At 36.7% G+C, this 12,445-nt stretch overlaps 1 protein-coding gene across 9 annotated transcripts in view; it reads left to right on the plus strand.

The window, feature by feature from the left end:
* The window catches only part of FKTN (fukutin), a 91,854-nt gene that overhangs the window by 29,530 nt on the left and 49,879 nt on the right, over nt 1-12,445 (plus strand). For 8 of the 9 annotated variants that reach the window (XR_010407777.1, XR_010407778.1, XM_064579589.1 and 5 more), the window contains 3 exons: nt 1,893-2,096; nt 5,893-6,170; nt 6,829-6,961. Coding sequence is in view for 7 of the 9 variants with exons in the window: in XM_064579589.1 (XP_064435659.1) it covers nt 1,893-2,096; nt 5,893-6,170; nt 6,829-6,961 (615 nt within the window). In the remaining 2 variants the exon portion in view is untranslated. Of the gene's footprint in view, nt 1-118; nt 391-1,892; nt 2,097-5,892; nt 6,171-6,828; nt 6,962-12,445 lie in introns of all 9 variants that reach the window. The other variant, XM_064579593.1, reaches the window with a different exon arrangement.

Raw genomic sequence — 12,445 nt, forward strand, 5'->3', positions numbered from 1 at the left:
ACACTAACCTGAAAGAGATTCACTCAACAAACATTTATTAAGCACCTTATATGCGCAGGTGTCTGTCACATCATCATCTTTCTTCCAAAATAATTTCTTTTATTCTCCTGGTGTAAAGCACAGAAAGCAACAACTATAAAAGAAAAAAAAATTGATAAATTAGAAGATCAAAATTTAAAACTTCTACTCCTTGAAAGACACCATTAAGAAGATGAAAAGAAATGCCACAGAAGAAGAAATATTTGCAAAACACGTATCTGACAAAAGACAGGGTATCAAGAATATATAAAGAACTCCCACAACTCAGAAACAGATTTTTTGTTCATACTCTTTATCAGCTTGAGAAAGTATCCTATTCCTGGTTTGCTGAGAGTTTTTAATCATGAATAGGTATTGAATTTTGTCAAATACTTTTTCTGTATTGAAATTATCATAGGATTTCCCCCCTTTATTCTTTTGATATGGTGAATTTCATTGATTGATTTTCAAATGCTAAACTAACCTTTCATTTCTGCCATAAACCCTACTTGGTCAGGATATTTACTTTTTTTTTTAAACTACTGGAATTTATTTTCTAGTATCTTTATAGTGGTTTATAATTTTCTGTTTTGTAATATTTTTGTTAGGTTTTGGTATTTGGATTATACTGGCCTCATACAATGAGTTAGGAAGGATTCCTCCCTGATCAGTTTTCTGATAAAGTTTTTGTAGAATTGGTATTATTCCTTAAATATTTGATAGATTTTACAGATTATTGTAGTCTTGGTATTTGCATACTCAGAACTAAAAACAAATGGTAAGAGACTTACTACTAGCTTTATCTCATTTTTCATTTAAATTCAATTTAGTTGGGGTGCCTGGGTGGCTCAGTCGTTGGGCGTCTGCCTTTGGCTCGGGTCATGGTCCCAGGGTCCTAGGATCAAGTCCTGCATCGGGCTCCCTGCTCCGTGGGAAGCCTACTTCTCCCTCTCCCACTCCCCCTGCTTGTGTTCCCTCTCTCACTATGTCTCTCTCTGTCAAGTAAATAAAATCTTTAAAAAAAAAAAAAAGAGAGAGAGTCTTTTATGGTCATTTTTTCTATCCTTAAAATTCTTAATATCCTATCTATTTATATCTTGTATATATTTTACGTATTTCTTCAGATTATGTGAATAAGAGTTTACCCTTAATTCTATGAGGCACCTTTTTGATGGCGTACATCCCTTTGAAATGATTATTACTTTCATTGAAGTATGTTTTTAAGCAGTGATATACACCAGTTATTCTATTTATCTTTGCTGCTCTTTGGTGTTACTTACTCTTGAGTGTGATTATTGTGTTTCTATTCTAATTTTGAAATTTACATTTTCAGTAGGGGACTCTACTTACTGCCCAAAAGAATTATATTTTAAAATATTACATTATTACTAGAAAATCAAACTATATATGGGAATAGTCAAGCAGGCAATATATTTTAGTTTGAATCTTTTGCTTAGAAAAATTATTAAGCAGTATTACAAATATGAAGAAAAGTGGCACATACAATTGATTTTTGATTTTGAAAAGGTTGACATGACCAGTTTTTAAAAACTGACATCTGGTATTTCCTCTCCCACTTTGGCTCAAAAAGATTTAGTTAATACCTAGGGAATAATTTGTAAGCCCAGAGTTTTCATTTCAGATACGACTTCCTCTGTGAAGATTTTGTTATTCTTTGGATGTACAGTTAATTAGTAGCTTACTATTCTCTATAGTGTGTTGCATATGTTTTTGCTATAGCATATTTTACCTTATATTATGAATCTACTGAGTGAAACATATATATTCTTATAGAATTAATGAATAAAAATTTAATAAGGTAGATTGTTGTATTGGTTTAGAAGAATTAAGGGGATTCTTTTCCTCTCAAACAGCGTGCAGTTAAAAAATTTATTATGCTAACATCCAGCCAAAATGTACCAGTGTTCCTTATTGATCCTTTGATTCTGGAATTGATTAATAAAGACTTTGAACAAGTCAAAAATACTTCTCATGGCTCCTCTTCAGAATGCAAGTTTTTCTGTGTTCCAAGAGACTTTACTGCGTTTGCACTGCGGTATCACCTGTGGAAGAATGAGGTAAGATGATTCACTTTCAGATAACAGAATGTGTCTTTTACAAAATAGTGTGGGGTTAAACCAGTTTGAAAAGTAAAACATTTCAAAAATCTTTAAAGCTTTTTATAAATTGTATTGGGAATATTTTCAGTAATAAGTAACAGAAGACACTTAATAGTGGCTTAAGCAAATAGGGGACTTATTTTTCTTGTGTAACAAGCGGTTGAGATTGGTGCCATTGGTATTAGTTCAGCTGCCCACTGATGTCAGGATGGCATCACTGAAGTTCTTTCTTCATTTTTCTCGTCATTACAAGGTAGCTGTCATAGTTCCCACGCATCACATCCATGTTTAAGGCAGGCATCATGAGAGGAAGGGATGGTGACGCTATTCATTCTTTGAAGCAAAAATTTTTCTCAAAAGCTCTGATAAACTGCCTGTACTCACTGTCCAGAATTAGACTCCTATGTCTTCTTGTTGTAAAGGGAGCTAAAAAGACAGGTATTTAGGATTTCCACCAGTGTAGGCAGGCAAGTAGGAAGGGATCTGGTAATGAATATTCAGTATCTGCCACGTAAGGTATGTGAGGGCAATATCACTAGTCTATAGCACTACTCTTTCCATTCTGTAAGGGTGCAGTACTTGTTTGGTACTCAAATGGAGGGCTGCTTAAGTGTATCCAAAAATTCAAACTTATATTTCCATCCTGTTTAATGGTTACAAGCAAAAGTCGACCAAACATGCCAAAAATTTGCTTGCTTCTTTTTTTGGAATACCTCTAACTACCCAGTTTCACTGTTTTTCATTCTGAGGAGTTATTCAAATAAGGGTGAGAAAATCAGCATTAGAGTAAATGAACTTAAGTAGTTTAGTCAGCCACCTGTGATAGATGTGCACCAGCTGTGCAGTGGGATCTGTTCTGGTTGTGCTGACCACTGGTAGGTAGGCTTGTGCTCCAGGGTGGCGATGGGAAGGCAGGATAAGCGACATGTTTCCTTGATTGCCCTGGGCTCTTAACACAGGGCGTCAAGAGACTGAGCTTTGACTTTTTTCTGGCCTACAGTTGGTTTTTCCAGGCAGTGATACAAGTGATGAGACAGACAAAGTGTACATATAAGTACATGATTTTTGTTGGCATATTTTTTTCTTTCTTCCCAATTTTATATTTTTAAAATATTTAAACTTGTGGAGAAGTTAGGATATGGTATTTTAAATTTAATTTTTATATTTTTAATTAAAATAATACTAGTCCTAAGTTTTAAAAGTCAGATAGTAATACAGAACTCATAAGGAAAAAGAGCAATATCTGCTCTTCTCTCCTCATCCCTTATTTCTACTCCTAGAGTCAACCACTCACAACTCTTTCTACCTTGTTTATTTTCTCATTTATAAATGAAATGTTTCCGCTTCTATTTTTAATATTTCATAAAATATTTCATGTTTTTAACATTTCATATTAAAAATTTTAAATTAAATTTTCATATTTTAATATTTCTAATTTAGTTTATAAATTATGAGAATTTAGCTCATATCTATTTTGTCTTCCTATATACACACACAGTCTCTTCTGCCATTATCATCCTAAAATGACTATATCACATTTTGTATTAAACCAGTAGTGTTGACCTTATGAGGTAGCACTTGGATGCTACCTCATTTAATCTCATTATATTCCTTTTCTCATGCAACTCTTTTTTTTTTTTTATTTTCCATTATGTTCAGTTTGCCAACATATAGTACATCGTAAGTTTCTGTTGTGTTCAACAATTCATTAGTTGCTCTTTTTTCCTCCTTTTCTGTTAACTAGTTTTCTATGTATCTATTAATAATCTGTGTATAAACTCTGTAACAGAAACATGACACTGCCAATAGGATCTAACATACTGGGTAATCTCTCAGTTCCACTTTTTTGCCCTTGGAGACATCCCTCCTAGAACTCTGGGTCTTTTTGCCTTAATACAGACTGATCTGCTGTGCAGATACTGTTCTGTAACTCCCCTTCACGACATTTTAGGAATTCCCTTCAGAGAAAGTGTGAATGGGAGGTTGAAACCTTGCATATCTGAAAATGTTTCTTTTTACCTGCGTATTTGGTTTCTAATCTGACTTATATAGCAGTTAGCTTCTACTGTGTAACAAATCACCCTAAAATGTAGTGGCTTAAATGACAACCATTTGTGTAGCTCATGATTCTGTGACAGTGATTTGGGTAGCATTTAGCTGGGCAGTTCTTCTAATCTCAGCTAAGCTCAGTTTCCAGTCAGCTAGGCAGCTCTACTTCTTCAGGATGGCTGGCTGTCAGATGGGCAGTGGAGGTGCCTGGGCCATGTGTCTTTCATTATCCAGGCTAGTCTGAGAAAGCAAAAACATGAGAGGTTTCTTGACATTGTTAAAATATTAAGATTTTTTAACCATGAACATAAATATACCTCCTTTCATTCAGGTGTCCTTTAATGAGCTTTAACAGAATATTGTAATTTTTCTAACAGATTTTGTACATTTTTTAAAAAGATTTAATTAATTAATTAATTAATTAATTAATTAATTTATTTATTTATTTATTGTGAGAGCACGCACAAGTGGAGGGAGGGGCAGAGGGAGAGGGAAAGAGAGCATCTCAAGGAGACTCCGCACTGAGTGTGGAGCCCAACATGGGCCTCAATCCCACAACCCTAAGATCGTAACCTGAGCCAAAACCAAGAGGCAGACACTTGACCAGCTGAGCCACTCAGGTGCTCTATATTTTACACATTTTTGATAAGATTTATTCCATGCTACCTTACAGTTTTGTGTGTATGTTTGTGTGTGAGGGGTGGGGGCAGTGGATAATGTGGATATTTTTCCTCTTCCTTCTCCAATTCATTGTTATAGGTAATGAGAATGCTGTTGATTTTTGTGTATTGATGCTATTTCCCAGCTACTGTTCTGAACTCTGCACTGTATAGATAAACTCCAAAGTTTCTTCCTCCCATTCTCCTTTCCTCATTCCCATTCCCCCTCTTTCTTTTTCTCTTTCTTTGAATGTAGATGGTTGTATTTTCTGCACAAAAAGACATTTTAGTCTCTTCCTTTCCAACCCTTAGACCTTATTTCTTTTTCTTGTGTTATTGATTTAAGTAGGACTCCCCTCCCCCCAAGATAGTATTAATTAAAAGTGATTTTTCTTTCTGAAAGAAAGACCATTTTATTACTGGGATGTTGGACTTCCAGAATTCTCTCATTTTCTTATCTTTGCTCAATGATTTTTCATCTCTTTTTTCTAATAACTGTTCTACTTTTAGGCAAAATCTTTAACAATGTCATTGATTTTCTTCATATTCTTGCCCAAAATTTTTATATTTTTCTAAAAATTTTGTGTACTCTTATAATAGGATTCTTGTTTCATGGGTGCAGTTTTGTCTTTTTCACTCTGTAGATTTTCATGTTTTTTGGTTTTTGTTTAGATGTTTGCTCCCTGCTACTTTTATTTTTCTAAATCCCTTCATTTTAGGTGTTTATTTTTTGTTATGGTTATTATTAGTATAGATACTAACCAGAGAACACTAACCTGAGCATTTTCTTTTCAAGGAAGAAATTGGTATTAATTTGCATAAAGAGAGTCTTTGAACATGTCCACCAAGCTACGTAGTTTCCCTTTTTGGTATTCTCCTTTTTTCTCCCACCACCACCTTCCCCCTTGCCACCCTTAGTTTGAAATCTTTGGGCAAAGAGCAGATTAGCAAAAATATGTATGGCTTAATTCAGTGTAAGAATCACTTTAGTTTTGCTACCAGTATTTGGTTTTACATATTTAAGCTTGATGTTTCTTTTGTTTTAGGAAGGCTGGTTCCGGATAGCTGAAAATATGGGATTTCAATGCCTAAAGATTGAGAGCAAAGATCCCCGGCTAGATGGGATAGACTCCCTTTCTGGAACTGAAATTCCCCTGCACTACGTCTGCAGATTGGCCAGTCATGCCATCCACTTGGTGGTCTTTCATGAGAGGAATGGCAACTACCTCTGGCATGGCCATTTACGACTCAAAGGACACATGGATAGGAAATTTGTTCCTTTTCGAAAGTTACAGTTTGGTCGTTATCCTGGAGCTTTTGACAGGTAAATTCAGGATCTAAAGACGAGTTCTGAAACCTCTATTGTCCAGTCATGAATTCTTACTCTTTGTTTACACTTAGTAATTAAATCTAATATGTAATTCACACAAATCAGTTTTGAAATGTAAATATTCAACAGGAAGAAGTCCAGGGAATGTGCATCAGGAAATATATATAAGAATGTTCATAACAACATTGTTTTCAATGCTGCCAAACATCGTATATTCATACAATGAAATATTGTAGAGCATGGAAGTGAATGAATTAGTGCTCTGTGTAACAATATAGATGAATCCTACAATGTTGAGTGACAGAAGCAAGACATAAAATAATACAGCTCTTGATTATATTTATAAAAAGTGCAAGCACAGGAGAAAGTATGTTGATGGATATATGCTTACATAGTAAACATGGTCAAAAGGTACAAACTTCCAGTTACAAATAAGTTCTGGGGATATAATGTACAGTGTGGTGACTATAGATAACAGTGCTGAATTGTATATTTGAAAGTTGCTGAGAGAGTAGATCTTAAAAAGTGATCTCAGAGGTAACTGAGGAAAATATACTTGATGTTTAGCTGTTTTACTTATGTTGTATATTTTGAAGAGGCTGCCAGTTTTCTGGGTTAAGTCCTTGTAATAAATCTTAACTTTTGTTTTCAGGCCAGAGTTGCAACAAATTACTGTTGATGGACTAGAAGTTTTCATCCCGAAAGATCCAGTGCACTTTCTAGAAGAAATACCACACTCTAGGTTTATTGAGTGTAGGTATAAAGAAGCTCGAGCATTCTTTCAGGTTAGAAATAATCAAGTGTTGTACTTTGTAAAAAGAGATGTGTTTATTTTTAATATTTCGGGGGAGGAAATGAAGGGACTTACGGAAAATCAGTAAGAAAACATCTTTTTCGATTCATCTGTTTTCTTCTAGATTGTTTTAATTTTTTAAAAGTAGATTAAAGATTTTTTATTTATTTTTGAGAGAGAGAGCGCGAGCACAAGCAGGGGAAGGGGGCAGAGGGAGAAGCAGACTCCCTCCTGAGCAGGGAGCCTGATGCGGGACTCAATCCCAGGACCCTGGGATCACGACCTGAGCTGAAGGCAGGCGCTTCACCGACTGAGCCATCCAGGGGCCCTAAAGTAGATTAAACATTAACCTTAAGAAACTATTTCTTCCCTAGTTAAATGGTGTGATGTTTATGGAGACATTGTTTTATTTGAATAGACTTTTGGTAGGGTTAGCACTGGCCTCTGCTTTCAGTTAGGATACACCATATGCTTTATCAAAGGTGGTGTGTTCCTGAAGCACCCCAGTTAGGATGAAGCCGCTGTAGGAGACAGACCATGTAGATTTGGAAAAGATTTCATGGAATGAAATGAATATGAATGTTTTGTGTTTATGAAGGTTTTTGAAGGTAAATGCTACACAGAGACCAGTGCTCTTTGAACTTTACTTTATTCTGCTGCTGTAGCTTTCAATTCAATAAACATTTATTGAAAGCCTGTTTCCCAGGAACTCTCCTGACCCTGGGGATGTAAAGATGATTTTGAGAGTCATCAAGGTTTAGCTCTAAGGTATGACTTGAAACAGAAATACAGTAAAAACAGATTTATGGTGGGGTTTTGGTACCCGAATCCTTCCACTTGCCCTTTATTTTCTGGGATTCCCTTCCAAGAAAACTGTAGACACATGGACAGGAATGGAATGAGGAAATGAAATACCAGCCGTATCATCACTGGCCCAGTGCCCCACACCCGCAAATGCAAGGTTTTTCCGGTAGGCTGTGTTATTCCCCTGGACCGAGGCCTGCCAGCCTCCCTGGTGGGTCTTCCCGGCCCAGTCCCCTTAAATCTGTGATTGTGGAGCTGTGAAACATACCCAGTCAGCCTCATGGATGAAAAGCTGGCAAACTGCATCTATGGATGGGCCTACTCTCACAGGCAAGCGCTGATCTTCATTTATCACGTGGTAATAACAAGACACAGAGACGATGCAGCCTGGTGCTTGGACTTGACCACTCACTCCTCTGGCCTTAAGGGAGTTTGTTCTGGTTGCTGCCTCTGTCAGAGCTCTTATCACAGTGAATTGTGAATGTAGGTCTTGTCCCCCTACTAGATGATGTGAACTTATTGATGGCAGGCATCTTACTTTACTCACCTCTGTAGCCCCAGTATCTAGAACAGCATCTGGCACAAAGAAAAGGTCCTAGAATTATGGAAAAATGTATGGAGAATAAGGTGCTCATCTGAATGAAATTATTTTTTTTAAGGATACTTATTAGGACTACTCCATTACCTAGCAAGCATTTCCCCAGACTCATTTTGTTGATCTTTGTGAGAAAGCAGTATAAAATATAAAATGTTTCAAAATATTGATACAGCATTAGGATAGTATCAAATTTTTTAATTCTGTATTTTTATTATTGCTTTTGAAATTTTCAGTCAAGCACTCGACCAGCATTTGAGTAAAGGATGCTAATGACAGATGCTCCGAGGGCTTATCATATATAGCCTTGTAGTTTTGGTGTTTAAAGTACCATCACACTGGAGACTGTAATCCTGTCTGGAGGTTTATATTTATAGTAGGATCATGTGTGTCCTTCACTTGAAGCAGGGTATACTTGTGATTTCTAATTTGCTTTTCTCTTTTGCTGTTGTATTAATATTACTGATGTAGGGTGCCTAATTAGGTTGATAACTCTTTTTTCTTATTCTCTTAAATGTTTCATTCTTCATCATTTAAAAGTACCAGGAGTTTCAGTTTTCAAATTGAAGTGAGCATACATCACTTTGAACACTTGATGGCGCCAAACAGTCTGAAATATAATGCCTGGTGTAAAACAAGCAATGAACTAATCTAATAGAGCTCATAAAACAAACTTCTAACTTTCTGTTTCTAATATTTTTTTGGAAACATTCTCAAACTATCAGGAAAGTTATAAATGAAATACAAGTAATTTTTTCCTAAACCATTTGGGAGTAAGTTGTTGACTGTGTATCCCACAACCTCAAATAATTTAGTATTTTCCCAAAACAAGGACATTGTCTACATTGTCTTAATAAAAAAATCAGAAAGTTAACACATAGAGTATCACTATTTAACCCCATTCAAGTTTTGCTAATTGTCTCAGTAATGGCCTTTATAATAAAAGGATCCAGTTCAGAGTAAAATATGATAAAAGGATTTAGAATCACATGTTGTATTTAATATTTCTTTTTCCCTCTATTTTTTTAAAGATTTTTTTTTATTTTAGGGAGAGAGAGAGAGAATGTGAGTGGGGGGAGGGGTAAAGAGAGAGGGAGAAAGAGAATCCCAAGCAGACACTGCACTGAGCGTGGAGCCCAACCCAGCACTTGATCTAACGACCCTGAGATCATGACCTGAGCCTAAATCAAGTCAGTCGCTTAACTGACTGAGCCACCCAGGCACTCCTGTATTTAATTTTTCTCTCTTTAGTTTCCTCCAGTCTGGAATGATTTCATAGTCTTTTTTTTAACTTTTATGACTTTGATGCTTTTGAAGATTACAGGCCAGATATTTTGTAAATTGTCCCTGTTTGAGGTTTGTCTGGTTTTTCCTCATGTTAGATTCAGGTAATACACCTGTAGTAGGAATAATACGGAAGTGATTCTATGTTTTTCTCATTACATCCTATCAGGTGCTGCATGGTTGTGATTTGTCCCATTACCGCTGATACTCACATTGATCACTTGATTAAAGTGGTATCCTAGCTTCACCCCTCTAAAGTTTCTGTTTTTTCCTTTGTAACTAATAGAAATTTGGTATGAATCTTTTTTTAAAGGTTTATTTACTTATTTATTTGAGAGAGCGTGCATGAGGTGTGGGGGAAGGGCAGAGGAAGAGAGAGAATCCCATGCAGACTCCCTGCTGAGTACAGAGCCCGTTGTGGGGCTTGATCTCATGAGCCATGAGGTAATGACCTGAGCCAAAATCAGTCAGAAGCTCAACTGACTGAGCCACCCAGGTGCCCCAAAGGTACCTTAACACCAGGTAGATATTGTCAATATCCTGAGGCTCCTGGGTAGCCTAGTTGGTGAAGAGTCAGACTCTTGATTTCAGCTCAGGTCATGATTTCAGGGTCATGAGATTGGGCCCCACATCAGGCTCTGCACTGGGCATGGAGCCTGCTTAAGATTTTCTCTCTCCCTCTACCCCTTCTCTGCCCCTCCACTACTTCTGCACTCTCTCTCTCTTAAAAAATAATTGTCAACATCCTTATCAATCTTTCAATTTATTTGTTTACATCAGTATGAACTCATGATTTCCTGTTTTATTCAATAAGTTATAGTCCATTATTTTCTTTTTTAAAAATTAATTCATATTTTTTTAGTAATCTCTACACCCAATGTGGGGCTTGAACTCATAACCCGGAGATCAAGAGTCGCATACCCTTCTGACTGAGCCAGCCAGGAGCCCCCTTTATTTTCATTATTTACTTTGATCCTCAAATTATTCTCTATTTGGCCAGTGGGAACCTCTTCATGATGGCTTACATGTCTTTTTGACATGTCTTCATCATTTTTTGAGTACTTTTTTGCTTTTTGGAACAAGGTGCTCTAGGTTCATCTTGTAATTTCCCTGAGACAACGCTGGAATCAGCCATTTCTCTAAGTCCTGGTTCCTTTTAGAAGCCAAGGTTTGGATGCCAGGTGTGCTCTTTGCTACTTGGGTTTTGTTGCACACAGGCCCTCTCAGTGACTGTGTGTGTGTGTTTATTTCTGTATCCGTCTATCTATCAAAATCCATGAATTTACATAGATATTGCCAGTCCAACTAATTTATGTTTCAGTTAAACAGCATAGGGTTTGTTTCCTTATTTGTGACTCCCTTCTCAAACAGTGAGAAACTTGACTCCTATTATTCTTAATACATTTGCTTATTTGTTCAATCTCCTGTCGTTGCTTCTGTCCCCTCTCCCACATGGTTGCTGTCCTCACCCTGCTTGAATGTTGCTAATCTCCCCCTGTGCTGCCCCCATCTATGGACACACTTCTCAAACTACTCGGGCTCTGACTCCCCACACTGGACATGGAGGGGCTGTCCCCTCCATGTGGATTCCCTCATCACTTCCTCAGGCTCTGATACCCATACCAGGCCACCCATGTGCCTTTTCTTGCTCTGCCTTACCTAATAGTTCTAGTATTGAATAGTTCAGGAAGGGAGGAGGAGGAGAAGAGGAAATGCTCTCTTGACTTACTTTATTTACTTTTATTTTCTCAATCTACCAAGAAGTTTAGAAGTAGGATAATATACATTTTCCTGAACTTGATTTTGTTTCAGCAGTAACCATCAAAAAATAATTAATGACTTTCAGTCCAGTCTGTTGAATTCCAGTGAAAAACCAGAGGGAAATATGGAACTATCTGGACACCTGGCCTAGGGATATCTACAAAGCTATATTATCCTCCTCCTTTTACTAATTTTTTTCTGAGACTTTGGACAAATTTCTAAGTCTTAATTTCCTCATCTATAAAATAAATGTCACGTTATTTTCCATCCGTATTTTGGGGGAAGCCTGGGGAAAGGTTACCTGAATAACAAAGATCAAATGGACATGATATTTAAATTAGGATTTTGTCTTTTTCTAGAGGCGTGATAAGCCCAAGATTGATATAAGACATCTTTAAGTAGAAAAAACATGCATACTATAATTTTAAAAATCCCTAACAGATGCAAAAGGTTTATAGGTGTATATACTTTAATACATATGGGGTCAATTCTAAGAAATGGAATTTCTGGGAGTGTCGTGCTAGGTAAGGTATGTCAGAGGTGAGAGTATGTCCATGCAGGCGCAGCCTCAGTAGGACATAACTATCAGAGTAATGTCTTTATCAAGCACAGAGTTTCATGTCTGTTACTTAATTTGACCCTTTCAGTCACTTTTTGAAATTAGGCAAGTATTTGCTTTTAACAAATAAAAAAATTGAGGTTTCAGTGTGCTACACAGTCATTATTGGCTGAGCATAGACTAAGTCTTGCGTCTCCAGTATTTTCCATCACACCAAGGATAAGAACATGTGCCTCCCATTCCAATCATGTGTTCTCAGAGAAGCTGTAGCTCTGAGAATGTTTTCATCTTGAAGGGATCCTGTATAATTTGTATGTGTAGAGAAGGCAACTTATCTTCTGGGATCCCACTTTCTTCCTAGGGATACTTTTTTCTTACGATCCTTAGAGTCCCTCCAGCAGCTATATTTTCTCCTGCTATATTGTAAAAGAATGACAGGATATTTTGGGTATTATAGGCAGGGCCTAGTACAG

Source organism: Mirounga angustirostris, unplaced genomic scaffold (assembly GCF_029215605.1).
Source record: "Mirounga angustirostris isolate CCGP_5_RB_7025 unplaced genomic scaffold, mMirAng1.0.hap1 SCAF_15, whole genome shotgun sequence".
Classification (NCBI taxonomy): domain Eukaryota; kingdom Metazoa; phylum Chordata; class Mammalia; order Carnivora; family Phocidae; genus Mirounga; species Mirounga angustirostris.